The sequence below is a fragment of the Cryptomeria japonica genome, chromosome 10, assembly GCF_030272615.1.
Source record: "Cryptomeria japonica chromosome 10, Sugi_1.0, whole genome shotgun sequence".
In the NCBI taxonomy this organism is placed as follows: domain Eukaryota; kingdom Viridiplantae; phylum Streptophyta; class Pinopsida; order Cupressales; family Cupressaceae; genus Cryptomeria; species Cryptomeria japonica.
Window position 1 is genome coordinate 156476076 of NC_081414.1, and position 27098 is coordinate 156503173.

Consider the following 27098-nt stretch of genomic DNA (forward strand, 5'->3'; position numbering starts at 1 on the left):
GTGTATATTCTTTAAAAGAAAATGGTCAACTCCTCTTTTGAAACCAACTAGAAGACAAAGAATCTATTTCTTGGGCAAATTGAACTCTTGGCATTTAGTGAACTCCCTTTTTCCAGCTCACATGATATACTCCTTGGTCACAGCTTGGCGTATAGAAAAACACAAATATTAAAAACTCCTTTTAGATAAGAAGTGGAGAATATTTGGCATTTTGTGAAGACGTGGGGGAGATGAACTTATTCTGAATAAGACAAAATAGGTTTGTCTATGGCGCCACATCAGCATAGAAGACAAGGAATCAGCAGATAAGACAAACATGTGGCCCCTTATTATCTGGCAGTGTAGAATGGAATTGGTTCGATGGAAATAAGACAAATATTTGGGAAAGACAGGGCATGCCCATATTTTGTCTTTGCTAAATGCGTGGACTGGCATCAAAGGGTCGATTGGCACTCTCCTCTAACAGCAGCAGGTCTTTCTAAACTGAACAGAGTAAATAAAACTGATTGATGCTGGTCGATTGGTTTGAGTCATCCCATTCCTGTAGCTGATCGTTGGCCATTCTTGCAAATGAACCACTAAAGATTGGATATTGGACGTGTTGTGAGGTATTCACACATTGCCCCATTGCAAATGGGGACCCCCACTTTTTGCTTTCTAGGGTTAGCTCTTTTAGTTTTGTTGTTCGTTTTAGTGTCTTAGCCTTTGCATTGAAGTCAAGCAAATCTCCTCAAGGTGGAGTGGAAATCAAGTCAGTCGGGTGATTAGGGGGCATTTAGATCATTCCTAGGGTTTTGTGTACTATATGGTTAGGCTTCAAGTTGCTAAATCAAACCTTGGTTGAATGCATGGTGTCCTCCTAGGTTTCGTACCTTGCCAAGGGTTGAGAGCAAACTTTGTCTTTGAGTCCCATCCTTCCGAAGGTCATTGAGCGAAATTCACCTATCTTGAGTCTTTTCCTTGAAGGACGGTGACCGAAATTCTCACATCTTGACTTCGTCCTTACCTTGGTCCAAGAGCGAAATTCGCACATTAGGGCGTATCCTTGGAGAAGACATAGAGTGAAATTCATCTTTAGGGCCTGTCCTTGTAAAGGACGTAAAGCGAAACACTTATCTTGGCCTTGTCCGCCAAATAACATGCTAAAAGTTGAATTAGAACATGCTTTATAAAGGTCAGCCAGCAAATTTGATTATAGGTCCTGTCCCTAGCAAGGACAGAGCGAAAAATCTTATTTAGGCCTTGTTCTCTCAAAGGTCTAAGAGCGAAATCTATGTTTTAGGTCCTGTCCCTAGCAAGGACATAGAGCGAAGTGCACGTCATGAGTTGACACAATGGAGTGAGGTTCATATGATGTTTTCAAAATTAACTAATACATGAGCTTAGCGCCTAAAACAAATTCAAAGTCAATCTAGAGGTAAGTCGGCCAAGGTAAAGTTCTTGATTTAATTTAATTCATGACAAAGTCAGCCTTAGGGTAAAAGATACATCCATTCACCTTAGGCGCCTATAAAGGTAAGTGTGAAATCCTCATTTCAACATCACTTCAAATTAAAACAACCTGATTAGCAGAATCAAGAGCAGAACAGCGAATTCACTGATTATTGTCAGTCCTTTGATCAGACTTAGTGAAAAATCACATTAAATCAGAATGAGAGATCAGGTCAAAATATAAGTATGAAAAGGTTATAAATCATTTGCTGATGCTTATTTGTTTATTTTGCAGAAAATGAAGAAAGAAATGGAGAGAATCGCATTGGAGGAAGATCAAAATAAGTGTCCTAAAGAGAAAATGTCAACATCAAGATCAAGCTGCAAGGAAGATATCTACACCAGCATATAAAGGAAACGCTTCATTTACAAGCACAAAATACCTAAGAGGAATCTCGATTCTCACCACACCCTGAAGGCATGAAGAAATCAAAGGAGTATTAAGGAGAAATCATACAATCACTCGAGGCAAGCAAGCAAGGATAGAAGAAAGACTAAGTTACATCAATACTTCCATCCCACTACTTTGAGCGAACTAGAGAATGTTGAAGAGATCAATCAAATCAAGCCTACAAAGGTGCAAATTGAAGTGGCGTCCCAGTCATCTCCACCAATCAAAGAAGTTCCACATCAGCATGTCTAGATGCAATGTACTTGATTCCTCCATGATGGCACAAACTCCGATGTACCTACCTGTTGTGACCATTTCACACATCGCCCCATTAGAATGGGGACCCCCTCTTTTTCGCTTTTGTTTTGCCTGTTCTTCTCTCTACTTTTAGGGTTTTGAGTGAGTGAGTTGTCTGTCTGGGCTAGGGCTAAACCTTAGGGGTTTCTTTTGATGTTATTCAAACTGAGTCCAGTCAAATTTTGAAAATTATTAAGTGTCCTCCCGAAGAGTTGAAACGATTGAAGTGAGGTAAGCCTGTCAAGAGAGTCAGATGGGTCTCAGGTTAGGTCTAATCAGAGTTTTTAGGGTAAGATCCAAATTTTGTCTAATAAGTGTTAGCATTTTGAAGGTGAAATTGTGTGTTCTTGCCTAGGTAAGTTTTGATCAAATTTTGGAGGTAAGATGATGCCTGAAATAGAGAAATCGCTCCTATCCCTTGCTGAGGGCCCAGGGCGAAATTCTTTCTAAGTGTAATTCCTTGTTTTTGATGGGCTTGCTAACTGGTTCCTGGCCTTGAAAATGACCTAACTCTGCCTTGTGAAGAGATCGGAGACTTAAATTTTGAATATTTTAGCCAGAAAGGGTGAAATCGCTCCTGACCCTCTCTCAGGGTCCAGAGCGAAATTCTTTATATGCACATTTTTAGACCTTTCTTGGACTTGAACTCTTATTCATAGCGTTAAACAAGATGAAGTCTTCCCCAGCAAAGACATTTCATGGTGAAAAGTAAAGCATTTTGACCTAGAAGGCAAAATTCGCTCCTGACCCTTACTGAAGGTCCGGAGCTTGATTTTAAAATTTGCACTGTTCTTGCAGGATCAAACTAATTTTATGATTGGAAGAGATCAAGGAAAGCATGTTCTGTGCGTTGAATATAATTTGAGTGGTCAACAAAGGAAGAAATCAACCCAAAAAGAAAAAGGCACTCCTCACTCTCACTGAAGGTCCAGAGCGATTTTCTAAAAGTGCAATTTTCTTGCAAGGACAAAACAAGTTTTGTGATTGAAATGAATGGAAGAGGGCGTATTTTGACCATTGAAGATAATTTGGAGGGCTAACAAAGGACGGATAAACTTGAATTTGCAAAATCGCTCCTATCCCTCACTAAAGGCCCAGGGTGAAAAACCTAATATCCAGCCTTTCTCTCCAAGTTTGGACAAATCTAAGCCAAGGCGCAAGTTTGAAGCGATGTTTGAAATACCTTGAGGTGGAATTGAGATGCTAGGATTACAAATTTTGATGACAATTTGCAAATTCGCTCCTGTCCCTCACCAAGGGTCCAGGGCGAAATTTCCAAGTGTGCCCACTTTCCTTGCATTTCGAGATAACTTTTTTGTTTCCAAGACTCAAAAGGGAGTGGAGAATGATGTTCTACGCCTTGAGGGTAATTTGAAGATTGAAGTGATCAAGAATTTGTACAAAGGACTCAAGTTCGCTCCTGTCCCTTACTGAAGGTCCAGGGCGATTTTTACAAAATCAATAACTTCCCTCCAAGATTACGCTAAGACAAGGTTGTGCAAAGATAGAAAAGGTTTTCTAGAGCATAGTGAACAAAGATATGACTTCGAAACTTGATAATCCTAGCCTAAATTGCTAAAGTCGCTCCTGTCCCTCACTGGAGGCCCAAGGCGAAAATCTTTGAAACACCTATTTTGCATTGCAAGAGCAAATCAAACGTGTATGGAATGGATGAAAGAGATCATTACTTGCCCCACAACGAGAATTGACAAATAAAAGATGAAGGATCAAGAGCAAAAGTGAAAAGGCGCTCCTGACCCTCTCTGAGGGTCCAAGGCGAAAAAGTCCTAAAGGCACTTTCCTCCTAGAGATCAAGTGAAATCAAACTCACAACTCCAATTAGAAATGCCATTTTAACGCCTACATGAAGTTTTGGGCAAGAAAAATGAGGAGTGCAAGGCCTAAATTGAAAGTTTGCTCCTGACCCTTGCCAAGGGTCCAGGGTGAAGTTAGTGGCATTCTTTATTTTTTTCACCATATTTGAGCGTTAATGTCCTCCAAATTGCATTAGATACCAAATTGTTAACTTCGAAATATTTGGAAAAATTAGATTAAATTGGCATTTAATAAAAGACGCATTGGCATTTAATAAATTAATTTTGAGCCTCAAAAAATCGAATTTTTATTATAAAGGCATTTAAATTTAATTTTTGTGAAATTAGAATTAAAAATGGAGCGCTTGAGGGCTCATTTTTATCAAGTCGGCCTCTCCTTTTTGCAATTTTATTTATTTTTTAGGCCTATTTTGACAAGTCGGCCTAGGGGGAGCAAGGTGGTGAGCGCTCTATATATTGGAGGTGTTTTTCATTATCCAAATCATTCACTCATTGCTTCAAGTGCGAATTTGGAGAGCAAGAAGAAGGTGCGAAATCTGGTCTATTTGGAGCGAATTTATCTCAAGTGTTGGAGATTAAGAGGTGGAGTTGATTCTTGTGAAGGCTAAAGGAGGCACATTTTGCTAAAGGAAGAGCTTTGATCTACATTTTGCCTAGCAAAATTCACCTATTTTTGCATCATTTCTTAGAGTTAGTACTCAAGTGGAGGTGTCAAGATGGTGACTCCAAAGGCAGGAGCATCTACTAGTCATCCAGCTCTCATGAAGGAAGATCAGAGGAATGAAGAATTGGAGACCAAGATCATGTCCAAATGGAGCAATATCGGAGATACCAACTTGGGAAACTTCAGTGTGAAGAAGTTTTGAGAGGTCCCCTACATTGGCAAGCCATCACCTGTCACAAAGAGAATAATTGAAAGTGGCCTCATCAAGGCGGCCGGTTTCCCTCCAGCAGTCCAGTGCCATGAGCTGATGATCGAGTGTGCCCGCCATTATGACTCACAATCAAGATCAATTGTATCCAAGGAAGGGAACACTTTGGCTTACCTTTCAGAGGAGGCTATAAGTGAAGCTCTCCATCTTCCAGAGCATAAAGATATGATTTACAAAAGCCTAGAAGGGGCCAGGTCAATGTATGAAGATGATCCCGACACTTGCTTGAGTATCATCAATAAGAATTGGTTGCTCAAAAGTCGTCCTCGCCTAAGCAAGATTCCCAACACACCACATAGGATTGACTTCCAGGAGGAGTACAGAGATTTGATAACTTTGCTCAATCGAGTTACAGGGGCTCCTCAGGCCTTCTACTTCGAAAAGTGGATGTTCTACTTCATCCAAGTGATAGTTCAAGGAAAAGGAACAATTCATTGGGCTAGAATTATTAGCCATTGCCTGGATGTGCAGTTGAGGAGACTAAAGCCTACTAAGTCATTCCACATGAGCCCATACGTCATATATGCCTTGATCAGGAGTTTCGAATATGCGGGGCTACCTCACAGAGGAGTGATCGGAAGAGGACCCGGAAAAGTGAGAGTTTGTGACTCTTATGTTCATTTGCATCATCCTCCTAAAGGTGACTACAAGTTAGTCAATGACACCTTCACGATGAACATCACTAGGATATTGCAAGGTGGGATTCACAATCGACTATCTCTAGATGCACAAGAGCTTGTGAAGAGGTATGGTGCTTGGTTCATCCAGTTTCAAAAGTTTACATATATCAGAGTTCATGGGTGTCCTTCACCTCCCTACATGCTGCCGAGGTATCCGACAGACAGGATATTACTAATTGAGGTGACCAGACAGTTGGCAGCTTATGCAAAGGCATTCAAACACAAGCATGGAAATGGAATTCCCGTGCCCATCATATTGGGGAATTCAGTTGAGGTATGTCCTAATACTCAAGCCTTGGATGATGCGGAGAAGAAATTGGCTTTATATTCATTCACATTCTTTGCCTCGAGGGAAAATTTTGATCCTCATGGTTATATGGAAGAGACAGCTGGCAGAAAGTACAAACACGAATTTCAGGTAGAGGACTTTTGGATGAATCTCTCAAGTGATTTAGAAGTGAAAAGAAAGATGCATTCCAGATTACCTTTAGATTTCATCAGGAAATGCAAATTTTACAAAGTGGCCAATCAAGCTCACGACGGTGGCAGACATCTCCAGTCATCCTATGACAGAGAAGGCAAAGCAGTGAAGATAGATTAGATTTCGGACTTGAGAGCTTTGATGGCTCCAGTTTTGTCATGTACTCGTAGATGGGTGGATGTACAACATCAAAAGTTAAGAGAGCAGAACATGCCAATGACTTTTACTTTGGAGGAAAGACCAGAAAAAGGAGGAGCAAGCGCAAGCGAAGGCAATTCTCATCCTAGAGGTGCGAAGAGGAAAGAAAGACCTGAGAAAAGGGAACCCTCCAAGAAGAAGCAAGAAGCCAATCGAGATCGCTCATCAGGCACATCTTCTCGACATGAAAAAAGGACAAGTCAAGTTGAAGGAGAAGAGAAGACGGTGCCTGAGGTTGATGAATCTATGGAGTTGATGGTACAGAATGATAAACCTGAAAGGAGGCAGACACCTCAGCATTCGTCAAGTCGATCTCCCCAAGTTGATGAGCTACATGAAGAGAAGAATGATGATGAAGTGACATCTCCTCTCCGAGAAGACAAACCATTGCTTAAGGAAATACAAGTTAAAGAGACAAAATCCGCCATTCCGGATTGGTTAAAGGAGAGATTGACAAGGGTGATCGTAATTGAGGATGAAGAGGATGTGATTGACTTAGAGAGTCTTATAGGGAATTCTCAAGAGGTAACAAAGAAGAAGGCCACTAAGATGTCCAAAATGATCACAGATGAGGCAGGATCTAGGAAGTTGCAGATGGCTACACCAGTAGTAGACACGTATGAAGGTGAAATTCTTGCAGAGGAGTATGATGTAGAAACATTTGAGCTTGGTCCACTCACTGCTAAACAGGCATTGGATGAGGCAACCGATTCGTTTGAAGCACTTAAAGACAAGCTTAAGGAAGAAATGGAAAAGAATAGAAAGCTTGAGAGAGAAGTCGGTGCTTGGAGAGGTTACTTTAGCCATCTCAATCAGCCCCTAGGACGTCAAGATCCAGCAGTGTCTCTTGTGCAAGCACTTCCCCTCGAATCAGTTGGCGAAGCAGAAAGAGTCAAGAGCTTGGTTCAACTTATGAGCTCTTGGATTAACAAATCCCACACAGTAGCCGTTGAATTTACAACAAGAATGATGCAGACAATCCACCGAGCTATCCAAGTCCTTGAGATCGTCCACAACCTAATGATAACGGTAGCCGCTTTCGCTCACACTAGAGATGTTATCATTCCTGTTCTGCAAGTAATCAGGCAAACACCAAAGAAGATCCTAGCACAAGAAAAGATAATGGATGGAGGAGCTCATAATTTACTTCAGTGGTCAACTCTACTCCAGATGAAAGAGGTTCTTTTCGAGGACATCAGCACCAAATGCAGTCAAGTTGAGGGCGTCATCCATCCAATTCAGGATAAGGTGTTTGAAGTGTTGTGTACCATTCTTGGTAGGAGGATCGAAGTTGAGACAGATGTGGACCTTCAAGAGTTGGAAGAAAGAGTCAAGGTCATCTTTTGCAAAAATGAGAATGTCATCATAGATGAGCAACGGGATCTAATGTTCACTACTATGCTCCTAATTGAGAAGATCAAAGAACTCGAACCTGGATGGGAAACGGCTCTTCTCAAGGCCTTTGATCAGGTTATCCACTTGGAGGAGCGAATGAGGAATCTTCCCGAGATTCCTATTGCTGAGATTGAAGGAATTGTGTCCAGATTCGTTGCATATGCTAAGAAAGAACATTGGAAGGGGAATAAGGTTCTAGAAGAGAGGTGGTTATAAAATGAGGTGGCATCTTAATTATCATTGGTCTATGTTTCCTCGATTTTTGTGCCAATTAAATATTTGGCTATGCACTTAATAATGTTCAACTAAGAGGGGACTTTTTGTAATAAACCCTAATTAGGGTTTAGGTGTCAAAATCTCAGTCGTTGATCTTCTTTTGATCTGGGCCGTTCATTGTAATTGAGGATGCTATATATACCCTCACTAATTTTCATTTTGTCATTAGAAATTAGAAATTAGAAGATTAGAGATTAGATATTAAGGAGATAGTTAGAGCTTTGGAGAGAAGAAAGTTATTTTGTAGCAAGATTGAGTAGTGAAGAAAGAATTTCAACCAATTGTTGTCTATTTTGGCTTTGAGATCAATAAAATATTAAAGTTATGGTGTTTTATTGCAATTCTTGTGGCTATCTTCATGGTTGTTTACTTTCTTGAATCATTTCTCGGTCGAAGTAGTATTTAAGTTCGAAGGACTAAGTGTTGTGCTTGATCTTTGCTGAGATTCACGTTCCAAACCACTAGCTTCTTACTGATTGTGAGGACGCCTTGCATGGTCAATTGGAGATATCTAGATTGCTTGAACCTTCAGTCATTATTGAACTATTGATATGTATCTTTATGGTAGTATCTATGATTCTTGATGATTTGAAAATCACTAATCACCTTAGAAGATCGCATCAATTCCAGTAGAGTTGTAATTCCTTGGCAATACTGAAATTGGTAGAATCTCATCAAGTCTAGCCTACATTGAGTCACTCTTAGGATTAGATTAGAATTCATCTCTTGCAAACCCTACCTTTTGACCTTTTTTTGAGAACCTATTAGCTTTAGGAAAATCCTGTTCCTGCAAATCGAAAACGTAAGGCCCCCTTGAAGAAACAACATTTACAACGACCACTGGTGCTTATCCACACGTAGAGATCCTACAACGAAGAACCTTGAAGTCATCCTGATTGATCCTTTTTCGTGATATCTTCAGCAATCAGAGGCTTTACTCGAGAGAGGATAAGGTACCCTTGGGTATCTTATTCTGTGTTTGATAGTGTACAAAATACACGTCAACACTACCCCTGACATCTATTGGTCCACATTCGCTGAATGTAATTTTCTCATTGGCTAAGGAGAGTTTGTTGTAACAAACCCTAATTAGGGTTTTCATTGTAAAATCCTGGTCATTGATCTCAAATTGATCTGACCCGTTGAATTGTATTGAGAGCACTATAAAAGGCTCAGACTCTTCACTTGTAAAGGGGTTAATAGTGAATAGTTAGCCAATACTTAATAGGTTAGATTAGGAGAAGGCAAAGATTATTGCCAAGACTTATTGTAAAGAACAATTGAATTTCATTTAAGTTATGGTGAATTTTGATTCATTATTTCAACAACTCGAATAGTCTTTGTTTCTCAATTTGCTTTTATGTTGATTAGATTGAGTGGAGGAATTTGTTGAATGTATTCATGTGGAATCCGCCTAATCCATACCACTAGCCTCTAGTTGCTTGTAAGTGTGCCTTGTGTGGTCAACTGGTATAGCATGAGCTTAACCTCGAATCGTCCTATACTCATTGTTTATGCATTAACTTGAATGGTGATCAATGTTTGGTAGTATTGGTTCGAACATCTTTGAAACGTCCTTAGAAGATTGCACTGAGCTTGTGTCGAATTGTTCAAGTTGATGGTGAGACCTAGCTTGGTAGGATTCCACCTAGTCATTCATCTATCTACTTGCATTCTAAGACCTAGTATAGACTCTGTCAAACCCTACCTCTTTCGCCCCCTTTTTTAAATCAAGTAGATAGGACCTAAGTTTCAGCAAATCAAGCATTCAGGCATTCGAATGTAAGTCCCCTTGTGATTCCAACATAATCACATCAAACAAACAAAGCTTATCCACGCGTAGTAACCCTACATTCATGAACCTTGGAGTCTTCTCAAGTGATCCTTAAGCTAATCTTCGGCATTTGAGAGATTTTGTTCAAGAGAGGATAAGACACTTATGGTATTTTATTTTGTGTTTGCATGTGTGTAAAAAAACACATCAACGGGACTGAGCAAAGGCATATGCAACTGGGCAGTTATTTTTGTACTTATGTATCTTGATTGTGTGTTCACCATTGTTATACCAGATTGAATGTAGAAGCTGATTTGAGAGGTTTGGATGTATAGTTGGTCACCAACACACGTGAAGTGTATAGGAGGTTCCTCCCTGCTGAGTGCTGAGTTGTGCTCTTTGATTCATTAATAGCAGAGGCAGTTTGAAACAAGTAAACGGATGTTATTTTGCTTGTAGTTTTCAGTACTGCTGTTGTGTTTATTCTCCGTCCATCTTCAGCATCTGGAAGTTCTTAAAATTAAGTCAATACATGTATGTTGAAGAAATTGATACTCGGCAATATAGGTCAGATTGAAACTTTAATTTCTTCTTGTCTCTCTTAATTTGTTGTTCAAGTTCTGAGTTTTTATGGTTAGACATATCTAATCTATATTGTTATCTTGCAATACAATACAATTCCAATAAGTTCAAGAATAAAATCTGAAAACAATAAGACAATCAGCCAAATAACCTGCAATAAGATAGATCAGACATTACATAAAAAGACTGAGAACATCATACAGATCATACAAACAAACTGTTTGACAAAATTAATCAGTGGTAAAGGCCAAAAAAATTAGTAGCAAACAGGGTGACTCATTACAGTGGTATTGGAGCATAAAATTTCCTGCCAGCCTGTTGGGCAGATTCAAAATTGATTTTCTGATCGAAACATGATATCAAAGGACAGAAGGTGGTGGGCCAACATACCTTACGAAACAGGTAATAAACTCGATTTAGAGTCTCAAACAAGGAAAGTTGTTCTAAACACTCTGATCCAATTAGAAGGATGTTTGACTATTGTAGGGGAGATGCCTTCTGATTTGTTGCAGTTAGCTCTTGTTCCTTCAGTGACTACTTTGAGTCAACACAAGTGCTTGAGACATTCAAATGGTGAGATAAGGCTGTTGGTTACTGCCTGTTTGATGGAGATCATGAGAATTTTAGCACCATAGGGACCTTATGAAGATAATACAATAAAGGAGGTAATCCAACTAATTGTTGATAGCTTCCATGATCTTGGGGACATCAGAAGTCATCAATTTTTTAGAAGGCCTGCCATATTAAAAGCATTTGCAGGAAAAATTGAGTAACATTATGCTAGATTTGGAATTACATGATTTAATACGTAGCATGCTTTACCATTTCTTGGTCACAATCAGGAAAGAACACAATGATGAAGGTTACTGCAGCCATTAAGACTATTATGGTCCTATCTATATTAATGAGAGTGATACTATTTGGGAGCCCCTTATGTCTGTGTTGTTGGCTATTTTGAGGCAAGAAAAGATGTTTCTAAAGCTGCTTATGAGTCGGTCAACAAAGTGTTCAAACAATGTGAGGAAAACTGAAACCTTTCTTGGATATTGAGGAGAGTAATGCAGAAAAAATTGATAGAGAGATTGCTTTGGAGCATGAGGAATGTGATACAGAGCTCCAAGATGATTCTTTGATTATGCATGCAACTACTAAGGATGAGGATGTGTGCAACAATAGTGACAAAACAGAAGCTTCGATTACACATTTAAAGCTTCCCAATGAAGCTGTAACAGTAGTGCAAATTATGGAATAGTTGAGATCATTTATATACCTCTAGATGATGGGCATGTTGAGAGCATGTATGATGATGTTCTCCAATCAAATAATGATAACGATTCCCTATCTTATTCGGTGAAGATGCTTATGATGACTTGAGTACTTATGAGTTGGAGAATAATTTATTCACAGAGGCAATCAATCATGAGGAGTACGATGAGCACTTTTTTACTGGAACAAGCAATCAGCCGTTTAGCACTTGGGATCCATGTGTGATGGCACCTAAGTATAACAAGGATCCTATTCACAATCAATTTCCTTTAGATTGTAGTGTTGTTCTAACTTCATCTAGACAGTTATGCATGGAGGATGGCATTGATGATGTTGCTCTTGATCTTGAAACAAAGTCTGATTTCACATCGCATGTAGCTGATCTTGAGCAGAGACCTAGTGATCTTGTGGTTTTGGATCCACAGCACACTGTTGAGGATGATAAGAAAGAGGCACAAGTGATTAGGGACAGCCTTGGAGACTTTGATTACAAGTACAAAAGTTCTGATTTTGGTGTGCAACATAACAACAGTTCCCTATCCTTGCCTAAACAAGATTGGAAAATCAGTTTTTGTTGTCTATGGAAAATGAAGTGCACACTTTATCTAAATTTGATGACATTAGAAGCCGTGTTGAAAAAATTAATCTTTGTGACACCAAGAGTACTATGGAAGTTACACGTGATGCATGATAGAGATACAGCTACCAAGTTTGCAGATGAGACTTTGTCTATGACTAAGTAGTTAAGGGGAGAGGTTAGTGAGCTCACTATTGAGCTTGATTCCATGAAGCTTGCTTTGTAAAGTGTCCAAGAGACACTTCTTGAAGCAAAAGATCAGCTCTATGAGGCCAAACATTTCAGAAAGCAGAACAGAGAAATGGACAAGGAGATCAATCAAGTCATGGAGGAGCTTCAGGAGGAGTTTGAACTTGCACATTGTCCCATAAATTATGAAATTAGGAGATTGGATCACCAGAATGTTTGTGTGGAACATAAGGATAAAGTTAATTTTCAGTTGATTCACAACCCTCTTTTTGAGATTAATGCCGATTGGACATTTGATAATCCACTCTTCGAGTTGGATGAGTGAGTTCTTTCTAGTTTCAGTCATGAGAGTGGAATTGATTACAAGATTTGGGACCCAAGTGCAGTTTCCAGCCATGAGGTGTTGACTCGGGATTGGAATAGTGGGTCAATTTCCAGAGTTAGTGCTGCTGCCCACTTTTCGACCAGCTAACACATGACTTCGGATTCTGAACTGCAAATGAGTTGGATGGTTTCTTCAGTCCAGCAGTTGAGTAGTTCATGGTTGAGTCTGGATGGTAGAGGTGACTTGATCATAGGAGATGACTCTATTGCTACTTCCTGTTTGCCCTCTCGGGTGAATAACTTAAAGCACACAGATAAAACACATAATGCAGAATAATAATGCCATAGATACCAGATGCAATATATCAGATGTTATTCCATTCATAAGTGTCTCCTTTACAAGTTACAATCCAAAGTATATAAAGATGCCGAGGGGGTGTGAGTGCCAACCGTCACACCGCAACTACCACCCCTCAGCTGCCAACTAACCAACACAATTACAACTTAATTAACTAGTTTTATTTCCGTGTACAATATTGCCGCCAACATCATCCCCCCCAAAAGAAAAGAAGTCATCTCCGGACGACTTGATACAAAATAGAGATGACATTAACAAAACTGCTGACGCCTAAACCAGACTTGTCTGCAAAACATGCTTTTCAGTCTCAGCCTCCACCAACTACTACTCAAATGATACTGTCTTCCCTAGCCAATTTGTCCTCGATAGCCACCCGCACTGCCCTCTCAGCATCCAACTCCTGGGTACGCTAAGCTAAGTCTCACGCTAGTACTGCCTCCAACCTGGTGGTCAGCTCCTCCCAAGCCCTCTCTGCATCCACCAAGGCAACCTCACGTCCAGCCGAGACCTACTCCAAGTTCCTCAAAGCATACCATTCCTGCCTGGAGGTGGCCACAACCTGCTGGCACAAAGGCTAGGAGACACCTCAAATCCTCCATCACACTCCCCAAAGGCTAAAAACTGAACTGAATAACTCCCTAGTGTCATACAACTGCGCAGACCTACAATGCCTTCCCTCAAACTCTGTTTGTTCGCAACCTCCAAATTCGTCTCCCTCTACGGCTTATGGCTTCCCCGCCAATGCTTAGCTGTAGGCTTCTTTCTCACAGTACGAACAACCACAACACTTCTCGTGACATCTCTAATGCCCTCCGTCCAACTCCAACAAGTGTACTGTAGCTCAAAAATAAACTGGGGTCTGGGGCAGCGCCCCAGCAGGGTCAAGGGGCAACGCCCCCGCCGCCAAGACCAATTTACAACCTTTAGAACCATACGAAAGTCCATGGCACGCATCATTTCTGTGATATTTTATGGTGTCAAAACCCTTCTTCTATACTCCAATATTTTCAGTGTCCAGGCTCCAAATGTCATCGAATAATTTTTCAATCTAGTCGTCATCGTTTTTTTTTGTTTTTTTTTTCTCTTCGTCCGTTTTTTGTTTAGCGTGGTGCGGGGTTTCCTTCTCCTTCTTTTTCCTTGCGTGGGCTACATGGTGCGGGGGTTTGTTTTAAGTGCGGCGTGTCGGTGTCCTCCGCACGGTGGCCCCACCGCACGGTGGTTCCACCGCCGGTGTGGTCACCGTACGGTGGCCCCACGACTTTTTTTTTTTCCCATGCCGTACAGTCACCTAGCGTACGAGTGTTTTTTTTTGTACGGTGGTTTTTTTTTTTGTTTTTTTTTTTGTTTTTTTTTTTCATTATATATAATCTAATTGTTGAGTCTTCGGCTCAGGTCCCATGCCGCTGGGATCGCCCTTCATCCTTCTCAGTTTTCCTTGCCCGAGAGTCTCCTGCTGTGGTCCTGTGCCTCTTGAGTCGCCTGCCCGGCCTCTCGAGTCCCCTTCCCTCCTCTCGGGTCCCCCTCCGGGCTCTTGGGTGTCCGTCCGGCCTCTCGGGTCCCCTGCGCGCTTCGCATGGTAGGGTTTCAATTTGGGCTCGTTGGTGGCCAATCTATTTTCAATGGCCATCCGAAGACCTGGAACCACAAATTCTACAAGGACCACGGTCTCCTTCCCGTGCATAAGAAGAAGAAGAATAATAAAGATTTTGAAAGCTGCGGCCTTCCACACAAGGTTCCAATCGTTGCCAACACAATTGATCTTCGGATTATCTACGTCATCAAGGTTTGGGGCGTCTCCCTTCCAATATTCTATGTATTCTAGCAGGTACACCTCCTCTGTTACTTGCTCTGGTTCCTCTACTTCAAGCCTGTAGCTCTGGAACATTTCATAATCCTCCATCTGCCAGTGGAAGAGCCCGTTCAATGACCTTGTCTCATCCTCGGAGCATTCTCCTAGTTTGAGAATCCCTTCGTCGTTGGGCTCCCTGTAGCCCCGTCCTTCGTCCCTCGGGTAGCCTTTTCCTTCACCCTCCGATTCCGAAGATGATGTCAGTTCCTCGTCAACAACCTGGGTCCTCAGATCAATGGTGTTCTTTTTCCAGTCATGGTTCACCTTTGCTGTAACCAGCCACCCTCTGCCTAAGATGGCATTGTACCCCTTCTTCTTGAGTGGGATTACCACAAAATCTAGTATGAAAGGTTGCGTGTCGATGGTGACTGGCTGGGCCATCAGGGTGTTGAGTGGCTTGATGTCGTGCTGGTCTGCACCTACCAAGTTGAACGTGGGTGGCCATAGTTTTGGCTTCCCCAGCTTCTTCCACGTATCCTCTGGCAGTACATTCACCCCTGAACCTCCGTCCACGATGGTGTCTTTGAGGATAGCCCTGAGAATTCCCATCTCTACTACAGCAGGATGCTGACCACTATTTAAGGCCAACAACATTGGGTCAGTCGAGGGGCTGACCGGAACTTCCGCCCATGTGGCACGCAAAGGTGCCTGCACAGTGGTTTGTATGGAACTAAAAATGGCGGTTCTTAACTGTGGCATTGTTTCTAGAAGGTCCTTTACCCTTATAGGTACTTCCATCTACAGTACTTGCCCAATGATGTTATTTTCCGCTTCTGTACGGGATGATGTACTCGCCACCTCGTTGTCCCGTTGTTCGGTCATCATCTCACGTTCAATATTGGCCTTTGCCTCCCATAATCTCTCCTTCTCCGTACGGGGGTCGAGATAAGTGGCTTTTTTCGTCTAGGCGCGGGTGATCGCCAGTACTTCTTTCTCACCAGTCTTCTCAGCCTTCTCAATGTTGAGGAGATTAACCCCTGCCTGTGGGCTATTTGCGTCCTCATGGTCGCCTGGCCCACACCATCGACAGAGGTGCTGAGGGGTGGCTTCCTTTGTGCAATCACGGGCGAAGTGCCCCCACTGATTACAGGCCATACATTGGATAATTGGCTGGCCCTTGGCGTCATACTGGATACGGCTTCCGTTATTGTTATTGTTGCTATTCCTTCTGCCACCGCGTTTGTTGTCCCGGTAACCTCCAAATGATGTCGTTGTGTTGGTTTGCAAAGTTCCGACGGCCAGCTGCTCTTGCGTGAAGAGAACTTGTTGGCTCCTGGTTTTCATATTGTAGGGACATTCCTTTGTCAAATGTCCCGCAATCTAACAAATGTTGCAGAAAGCCTTCTTGGGGCAGGACCCCTTGGTGTGTCCGTCACTCCTACAGTCGGTACACCACATGTCGTTTTCTTCAGTCTTACTTGTACTCCCCTTCATGGCTTTGAATTCTTTCAACATTCGTTCCATGTCCTTTTGGAGAGCATGCACCTTTTTACTCGATTTGCTATTGCTGTTGCTTTCCCCATCAGAGTCTTCATCATCGTCAGATGAATATTTATTACTTTTCTTCTTCTTTGACGTTTTGTATTCGCTCTCTAGGTCCATCGCCCTATTATAGGCGTCGTCATATGACGTCGGGGGTACAATTTTCATCTTTTTTCGTAGGGAGGATTTCAATCCTTCAACAAACCATCGTTTCTTCAATCCATCTGCTGGTTGGCTTTCCATTTTACCCAGCAATTCCTTCAGCTTCCTGCTGTATGCACGTACTGTCTCCTCGGTACCTTGTTTGGTACTGTATATCTCCGTTACAATTTCGTTGTCATCACGGAGCAACCGAAACTCCTCCGTGAATTCCTTTTGTAAGTTGGCCAACGTGGCCACTTTTTGCTTATCTACATCGGAGTGCCAATCTATGGCAACTCCACGTAACGTGGCTGGGAACTGTTGTACCCAATCATCCTGGTTTGTCACTCCATTAGCGAACCAAATGGTTTCACATGTATGGCAGTGCCGTAAGGGGTCTTCCTTGCCGTCCCCTGTGAACTTTGGCAATTTTTGTTTACTCGCCCTCCCGAGTCGTCTTCCTAGGGTTGGCTATGCCTGTGTCTATGGCCCTGCGCTACTTCCTCTGGCGTCGGTGGTGTGTCCTGCGTGGGCGACTGGGGGTACGGTGTTTTGCCTATCGTGTGTGGCACCTACACCTATACAGTTGCCCTCCCCTTCGCTCTCACCTGCGCCCACTCCTGGTTCCTGTTGGTGATCTTCACTCTGTGGTGTAAGGGATAAGTTTCTAAACTGATCCCGAGTCTCCTCAACTAGATTTCGCCGTAACCTTGTTTCTTCTAGAAACTCTTCGTGGCTCCGCGTCCTACAATCTTCTGGCGACGCGTAGAAATTTCCATCGGCTTCTGCACCCTCCGTGACACCTCCTTGGTTCCCCTCGGGCCACCCTTCAGCAGGTCGTCCTTCGGCAAGTTGCCTCAACCTTCGTCTACGTTCTACTTGCTACTCCAGAATCAAGGCCCTCTGCGCAGCCTCCCACTCGTCCTTTTCCGCTTTTTTATTTCTATCCTTATTCAATAGGTTTGGCATTAACCATCGCACATTTCCATAATTCACAATACATGAATCAAAACACGTCTTTATTAATTCATTTCCTCCAATACAACTCGTGTCAATGACACTTTTATTTGAATATTGAAGATTCAAGGTTCAATTCCTTCCTGGTCTGGCGCCATCCCGCACCTCCAACGCTGTCCACATGGCACTTGGTGGGATTCCCGCCCGTCGCCTCTTGTCAGACGTAGGTCTGGATGGCTATCGGAGAAGAATTGAAAATTCTCTCGTTGCTGTGTCTTCTCCTGTGTAAAGTTTTGTTCACGTGTCATCAGCCTCTGGGTTTATTTCACCAACGGGTAGGCCCATCGTTTCCGTGCGCCATCCGCGTCTTCCGTTCCCGAGTACGTCTAGGCAACGGCGCCAAATGTTTGCCCTCTCAGGTGAATAACTTAAAGCACACAGATAAAACACATAATGCAGAATAATAATGCCATAGATACCAAATGCAATATATCAGATGTTATTCCATTCATAAGTGTCTCCTTTACAAGTTACATTCCGAAGTATATAAAGATGCCGAGGGGGTGCGAGCGCCAACCGTCGCACCGCAACTACCACCCCTCGGCTGCCAACTAACCAACACAATTACAACTTAATTAACTAGTTTTATTTCCGTGTACAATATTGCCGCCAACACTTCCATAGTCATCTCTCCTATGTTTTCAGTAGGATTTCAGATTGGTTACCACTGTCCTTACATTTCCACATTGGTTAAGGTGACATCTTTTTATGAGCAAATTAATTTTGAGCCTTGGCAAGCTTTAGGGCGCTTGGTTGTGAGTGTTTTCCCAGGCATGGTTCATTTATATGTTGCTTCCACTCTAGTGAGTGATGGTCACTGTAGATACTACATGGAGATGGTATGCATGTTTTCACATGATGCCTTATTAAATATAGTGGTTTGGGGGTGTTGGTGTGTTCAGAACCTTACCGTTGACACTAGGAGATTAAGTGTCAATGATATGATTTTGATGGCGACAGCAGAGGCATTCCCTGGTGGGGAAATTGCAATGTTGTGACAATGATTGGTCTGCTTCTATTTTCACGAAAATACTCATAGTGGAAAAGGCAAAAAAATTAGTAGCAAACAGGGTGGCTCATTACAATGTCAACTTTTCTCACTTTCAGAAAACAATGTAGCAATTTTTAACATGTCAATCATTCTTCTTGAGCAATGAAATTGCAGACCCACAAGAGATTTCATCTTTATATCTGAACTTAACATTTCAAATGTTTTATCTTCAATAGAGGAATTTTTTCTTATGCTTGTGAATTGCAATCTAATCCAGAACACATAAGTTTCTATTAAAAAGGGCTTTACCCTAAGTATTTTATTTGAGATGTGATTTCATGAGTAAATACAAAATTCAGCCCATTTCCCTAAACATTAGGTTTGACCAACCATTAACTTCATTGTAAGTTTTTCATTCACATGAACCAGTCTCCTGAGCAAAAAGAAACGATATTTCTTCGGTTGCCCTCAATATCAATAGTCTCTGCTCTGTCTCAGAATTGAATGTAGGAGTCAAATAAGAATGTTTATTTTCCCTAACATTTTAGGATTGTATGCATACTAGCTGTAAACTTGTAGAACTGCTATAATGTAGGGCAGAAGATATACTGTTTTGATAATTTTCCTACATGTTCAACATTTCACATTATTCATTGCTCACTGCTATCCACTTCCACATAAAATAAATGACTTGCAAAAGATAGGTCTGTTACATATATAATTTATTGGTTCAATCTACCAGAATTGTTCTGCCTTGAATAATAGCAAAGCTCTCATTCCATTTCTTGTATTTGCACCCTGTACATAATTGCATAATTGTTGTGCACAAGTGGAGCATGGAGATTCAAAACTACCATGCATACTAAACAAAGGTAATTCTGCAAAAAAATGTTACCGCTATGATTGATCAAAGCCAAATCAGACATGATGCACTGTTTTCTTATTAATTGAATTGAGAGTTGCCCATGAGAAAGACTACAGGATTAAAATTAAATTATTAATGTTCTCCCTTGAATAAAAGAAAAGGTCTCGTTCCATTTCCTATATTTGCACTCTGTACATAGTTGCATGGTTGTGCACAAGTGAAGGCTCAAATTTACCATACATACTAAAGACAGATAATTCTGCCACAAAAGTTCGACTATGATTGATCAAATCCAAAGTCAGACAAGGTGCACTATTATCTTATTAATTGAATCAAGAGCAGCCCACAAGAAAGGCTACAGGATTAGAATTAAATAGCATAAAACAATGTATGCACATGACTAAAGGAAAAAGTGAAATCCTGAATAAAGGAAATTGAAACAATAATCCACAACAAATTGCATGAACTGTGAACAACTAATTTAAAACATATAGTTTTACACAAGATGATAAAACTACAGTACTATTTTCAATATAGCACAAATCGGTCCAAGGAGTTGAGCTCAATTGGTTAAAGCATTGAGTTCTCATTGTGGAGATCCAAGTTCAAATCCCAAAGGGACATCTAATATGGAATTCTAAAGTTGTGACTCTTAGTCTTCCATAGTTGGCTTCTAGTGTAGAGGTGGTTTCTAATAATTGGATTCTATGTTGTGACTCTTGTTCTTCCATAAGTAAATGAGCAAAAATGTTTGTAAATGATTAGCAATATAATATAGCACAAATCATCTAAATAAACAAACTTTAAAATGAACCCAGTTCCCTTTTTACAATATCTTAAGAAAAACACATACCAGCCAGGATGTTTCATTTTGAAAGTTCGGGAGTATATCCAAATGCTCTGGCCGGATGAACTGTTGCACCAAGCTAATTTTTTCTGAAAGTTCTTGGTCATGCTTTGCGTCCTCAGGGAATGATGCAAAAGCACGATTGAATAATTTAGTCATCAGATATTTCTCTAAACCCTGCAAAAAGTATCAAACCACTTAGTCAAGAAAAAGAATAAAAAAAGAAAAGAACATTTTTATAGTTTTAGGTGCATCCAATTGCCAAAAATTAAAACCACAAATTCATATTTTTTTGTTAGGAGGCAGAGGAACAAAATTCGTCCGCATCCCCTGAATATGATTTATCAGTGAAATACATTTAGATTCCTTGAAAACCTAGAAAACAATGATATGCATCACGAGCAACATGCCCCACATTTTCTAAATACCATAATGAATTAGGAAGTAAATTTCATCCAATTGGTAGAAAACTCTGAATTTGAAAAGATGAAAAGGTAAAACACTAACATAATCTTAGACCTGAATGATGTCCTATTTTCTCTTCCAAATTTGTATTTCTTTCTCAGGTGACCTAATCCATACCATATCCAAGTAAAGAAAATTAGATATGTTACAAATGAAGCCTAATTTAAGCAGCAACTATCAGTTCTCACAGATAGACAACTCATTGAACTCTTTATTGATTGTAAAAGAGCATCAGACAACAAGTTCCAGAATTCCAATTGAAAAGCTAACAGATAAATCTCAGCACATGATCCAAACTAATTCACATAGGACATATCCAGAAAATTCATAGGGATTAAAAAACCTCTTTGTACAGAGTTCAAAATCCATCTTGAAGTTCACTTGAGGCTTCTGGATAAGTCACCAGTCTGCATACAAACTGTTCCAGGAGAAATTTTTCTTCACGAATAGGACCTATCTCATTATTTTAAGTTTATTTGCCAGGGACCTTTCTCAACTAGCAGTGTTCCACAGGGACAGGTACAACCTAAAAAACCCAGCTGTTTCAAAGACAGGGACTTCAGGGAAATGTCCCCTGCCATCCTGCCACCACCACTGCTTGTCAAGGGACATCCCTGGGGTGTCCCCTTGTTTTGGGGACTGCAAGGAGATGCCAGAAAATCCCCAAGACCCTCAAAGATCTCAGCTACATCTCCTGAACACACCAAAAACACCCATGCATCCGCCTGTTTCATTCAGCTCAAAAAGAGTTTTTTAAAATTAAAAAAAAAATGTTTGTGCCAGTAACTCTACCCCCAATGATTTATAGACCCCACCCACACCCAAAGTAATCACCAAAAAATGAGAAAGGCTGCAAGGGTGAGAATCTTAAGACAGAAAAAATGAAAGCAATAGCAAGAGTGTAAGCATTAGCCAAGTCTACATTGGTTGTGTGCAAAAATTAGAAGTATGAGAGCAAGAGCAAGAGGAAGAGAAAGCTGCAAGTCTTTGTGGAAACCTCAAAAATTGCATAGCTCTCATCATTTAGACTAGTTAGATTCTTTAGCTTCACTACTAGTTTTTTGAAGAATGAAGATATAATTATAGTAAGGACTGGTTTTACAGGAAAACATGGTGATAAAGTTGTGAAAATGGCATGTGCCATATAGGTTTGTCTGGTTTCGACCCCTCTACCAACCACATCCCACTGCCACCATTGTAATGTACCCACTTTGAAATACAATGTAATGATAAATGATAATAATAAAATTAAAATTTAAAATGTAAGAATATAATTAAATATAATTGAATTTTAATTAAATTAATGAATGTTCATTGGCATGAAATGAAAGGTTGTGACTCCCTCAAACATGAGATATAAAAGGGAGAAGACAACCTCATTTAAGGGGGATAATTTTGGAATCAGAAGTGTAGATCTGATTTAAATAAGAAATGCAGATCTGATTGTGAAAGGTTGTGTCCCTTTCAAAGGGCAGAAGTAATGAAGAGTTGCACTCTTCACATTGAGAAATATAAAGGAAAGGAATCAAAAGCATCTAGTGACATCACCATGGATCAGATCAGATCAGATCAGAACTATTGTTAAGTTACAGGCAATAACATCCTTGTTCTTGGATGCATGGGGATGTGCTTAATATGTATGCTTAGTATATGAAGCCTGATAATGTCTTATGCAGAATTTACTGGTAATATTAATATAGACTGCAATATGTATGACAGTCATACTTAATTTCATAAATATTCATATTACAATAATACATGAGAAGTTAGCATACTCATAGCCTGATCCTTGCTTTTACGCTAGGATTGGATGTGGAATTGTTGGGGAAAGGCAGTATTAATACCCCACATGGTAGATAAGACCTGCGGTGGAATGGACATGTGCTACATCATACAAAGGCAATGGCCAAGGCCTGCAGTGGAATGGGCATATGTAAAATCATACAAAGGCACTACTTGTGAAGGATGGTTTTCTGGCGCCCTAACAAAGATACTTTCCAATCTCTGCTAAGATTGATCATTAGGATTGATTAGGGGTTAGACCTGGCTATGTTGATTATCCCTTGTATGATTTAGGCTAATTATTCCCTAGAGCTAACAAATGCATAACAAAATATAATAAGTATAATGGGATGTGTTTAATTATTGGAAAATGGGCTATCTCCTAATAGGGGACATTACAATCATCCCCCCACTGTCCCTTCATCACATTGTCCCCTCATCCCTAGACTCTGTGGAACATAGTCCTTGAGTAAAATAAGCTTTCTTGGTTGCCACATCTTGTCCAGTATTTTAATAATAATATTTAATTCAAGAGAAACAGGAAGCAACACAAATTAATTGTTTGGACATTAGTATAAGTGTGCATGTATAAAGGAATGAAACCTATTTAAACAATTAAATAGAATCTGCAGAAGAAAAGTAATAGCATATTAAATCTTACAACACTTTCAACCAACGGTGGCAATTTGAAGCTTTTTTACTAGGAAAATTGCACTTAAAAAATCAAACAAAATATAAAATACCACCTGATAGGAGAGAAGACAAAGTCTCTACTCTCCTTAATTTTTACAAAGAATAAAACAATGGAAGAAACAATTAATCAAATCTTTTATTGCTTTAGGCTCTTATTTCCTTTGAATTCACTTTGATGTTTTTACTTCTGCATAAGCATCTTATTTCCTTTTAGCAACTTTGGAAAGAAGATAAAACGCGTCGACTTTGACCTAATACCGAGTATGCTAGGAACCAATCCCGAACCCATTCTGAGAGCATCCTGTCGTGGGTTCACCCGGGAATGCTCAGGGGACCCAGGGTGTCTAGGGTGCTCCCTAGGCACAAAAGATGAAGCCTCAAAATGAGCAATTGGCATTTAATATTTATAATTTATCTTTATCACTACCAATTTGGCATTTGGCATTGATCAATGATGAAGTATCATACTATCAAGTGTATTTAGTTTTACAATTTTGTATATTTTTAGTTTTTTGTGTATATACATGCATACATACATACATTTATATATATGCATTCATATATATGTGTATGTGTGCCATACCCAAGAAAAAAAATTGTTGTACCAGCATACCCATATCATGAACCCATTCCCGTACAAGAAACAACAACTTAGATTTTGACTATTAAAGTTGGCTATTACTTATTATACAATTAGCCAATATCATCAAAACATGTCCCCTTATCAATGACCATTTTCAATCATCCATAATGCAGAATGTGTTTAGTTTTATGCTTGGATAGGAACTTCTACATAGGTTCAATGTGAACATGTTGGAAAATAGTTCAAGCAGTTTGACTTATTCTATTTTACATTTCAGTTCTAAAAAATAAAGTTGAAGTCTTCTATTTAACTTATTCTCTAACTCATCTCTTGTAAGAGATAAGGATACTTTTTGGAAGATTAGATTTTTAGTTGAATAGTATTGATGCAGACAAGGTAGGGAGATCCAATGAAGGACAGCCCCACCTTGCAGCCTATAACACAAACACCATGAAAGATGTTATCGGGAAAAAGTGTATAGTTAGTAATGTTAATTAGCAATAGTTAGTTAGCCGACGGGTAGGTAGTTGGAGTCGCGACGGTTGGGTCGCACCCCTTCGGCAATCATATATTGTATCACCTCCGGGTGTTGGGAGGTAATGTTAGCCGTGTCAGATGTAATGTAATGTTGACGACGGATATATTATGAACATCCTTTGACATTAATGGAAAGCTTATTCTGGTACTTCTCTTATATTTGCATTGTACATTGCTGTTCAGTTTCTGTATTCTTCCTGTTTACCCAGTGAGGCAAACATTTGGCACCGCTGCCGACACGAACTCGAAACAGGAGACACGGAGACACGGATGGCGCACAGACACAATGGGCCTACCCGTTGGTGAGGTGAATCCGGAGGGCGACGATGCCCAAACAGAACTCTATATAGGAGAAGACACTGCGACGAGAGAATTTTCGATTCTACTCAAAGTAGCCATTCAGACCCACGTGCGACGAGAGGCGGCGGAGGCAGGAGTCCCACCAAGTGCCGTGTGGACAGCGTTGGAAGTGAGTCCGGAGGTAAATCAGTTGATGAACCATCTCCCTCGACTGCTAGCACAAGCATCGTTGGCACAACAAGCTCGCCTGGAGGAGATTGCCCGGGAGGAGCGACGCCAAGAAATTTTGCAACAGTACGAGGAACGGGAAGCAGAACGAGATGGCGCCAGGGGCATTTGAACCGTGAGCCATACGGGACGGAATAAAGAACACTTATTGTAATAATTATGTCATATTGTTGGCATAAACTTGTCTACCACATTATGAATGAATAAAAGTGTTCTACTTTTTATGTCATTAAAGCGGTCTGGGAATTAATGCCCAATACACTGAATAAAGACAAAAATAAGCAACAATATATAGATGAACGTGCAGTAGCCCAACGTGCCTTGATCCTTGAACAGCAAGCGGAAAGGCGACAGAGCTATAAGCGAAGAGAGGAGGAACGCTCCGAAGGGGACGGTGAGGCCAGAGGCCACCCACGGAGTCGGGAGGAGTTACTTGCGGAAACCCGCCGCAGGATAGAGTGTACCTAAACTCAGTTGAGGGAGTTGAGGGACTTGCCACACACACCAGAGGCTAGCAAAACTCCAAGGAGTGGGGAGGAGGCAGGAGAGGGAGAAGACACCGGGGCTGCCAGGAGTGTCGGAGGGACACCGGGGACACCGGGGCACGGCGGTCAAGCACCCCTTATAGGATCTGACCCATCAGGAGTAGGACAACAGCCACCACCAGTAGTAAAAAGGCAAGGTATGGCACAAAAACAAAAACTTCCAAAGTTCCATGGGGATGGGAAAGAAGACCCTGTCCGCCACTGTCGCACGTGTGAAACAATTTGGGGAGCGAATGGTGTTACCGATGAGGACGATTGGGTAACACAGTTTCCCGCAACACTGAGGGGCGTAGCCATCGACTGGTTTTCGGACACGGATAAGGCTAAAATTGGCACATGGGCAGACCTAAAGAAGGAATTTCAAGCAGAGTTTCGTCTCCTAAGAGACGATAATGAGATCGTAGCCGAAATCTACGGCATGAAACAGAGGAAGGACGAGACTGTCCGAACCTACAGCCGGCGGCTCAAAGAGCTGCTAGGAAAGATGGAGAACCAGCCGGCAGACGGATTGAAAAAACGGTGGTTCGTGGAAGGTCTAAAGAAATCCCTTAGACGAAAAATGAAGATAGTACCCCCTTCTTCATATTCGGACGCCTATAACAGGGCAATGGATTTAGAAAGTGAACAGAAGACGTCCAAGAAGAAGAAAGATAAATCCTCGACGGACGATGATTCCTCTTCGGACAAAAGTGATAGTAGTGATGACGACTCTAATCGGAAGGTACGGGCTCTCCAAAAAGATATGGAGCGAATGATGAGAGAGATAAAGGCAACAAAAGGAAGCACAAGCAAGGGCGACGAAGGGGAGTTATGGTGCACGGACTGCCGTACCGACGGACACACCAAGGGGTCTTGTCCGAAAAAAGCATTTTGTGATATTTGTCAGATTGTCGGACACCTTACCAAGGAGTGTCCGTACAATATGAGGACTCGTAGCCAACAGGTTCTCTTTGCAGAACCATCTGCGTCAGCCGACACGTCCCAGCCTGCGAGCAACAACGCCTCGTCTGGCGGCTACCGAAACAACAGGCGAGGAAGAGGCAATAATAACAATACGAATAATAGAAGCCGAATCCAATACGACGCTAAAGGGCGGCCGATGATACAATGCCGAGCTTGCAATCACTGGGGGCATTTCGCTAGAGACTGTACGGTGGAGGAAGCACCACAAAAACTTTGCAAGTGGTGCGGTCCCGGGGACCATGATGATGGCAATTGTCCCAAATCTGGCGTGAACCTATTGAATGTAGAAACGGAGGATGCACTCGCCATAACGAGGTCCAAGACGAAAGCAGCCACTTATCCAGACCCCCGTACGGAAAAACAAAAGGCACTGGAGGCACGAGCGGAATTGGAGAAGGAGATGTTGAGGAGCAAGGGTGCACAAAAGCTGGCGGGTACTTCTCGCTCTGAAGGAGAAACAAACATTATAAACCAACTGTTACAGGTCGAGATACCTGTCAAAATGAAGGACCTCCTGGAAAGTATGCCGCACTTGCGAGCGACGTTGTTGCAATCCGCAATAGTAACCCCAGTAGGCCAACCAATACATGGCAAGGACAACCTTGGCGAGACAGCAGCAGACCCATTAACCCTGACGATCAACAATGGTAGACACCCAGCAGTGGTGGAAATGGGTATATTGGGCACCATCCTGACCGACACAATTGTCGACGGCGGGTCGGGAGTAAATGTCTTGCCAGAGGAAACGTGGAAAAAATTGGGTA

General features: G+C 41.4%; 1 protein-coding gene across 2 annotated transcripts in view; it reads right to left on the reverse strand.

Moving 5' to 3' along the window:
* Positions 1-27098, reverse strand: part of LOC131057692 (vacuolar protein sorting-associated protein 9A) — a 169371-nt gene that overhangs the window by 66988 nt on the left and 75285 nt on the right. For both annotated transcript variants that reach the window (XM_057991839.2, XM_057991840.2), the window contains one exon: positions 20245-20415. In XM_057991839.2, coding sequence (XP_057847822.1) covers positions 20245-20415 — 171 coding nt within the window. The remainder of the gene's footprint in view (positions 1-20244; positions 20416-27098) is intronic.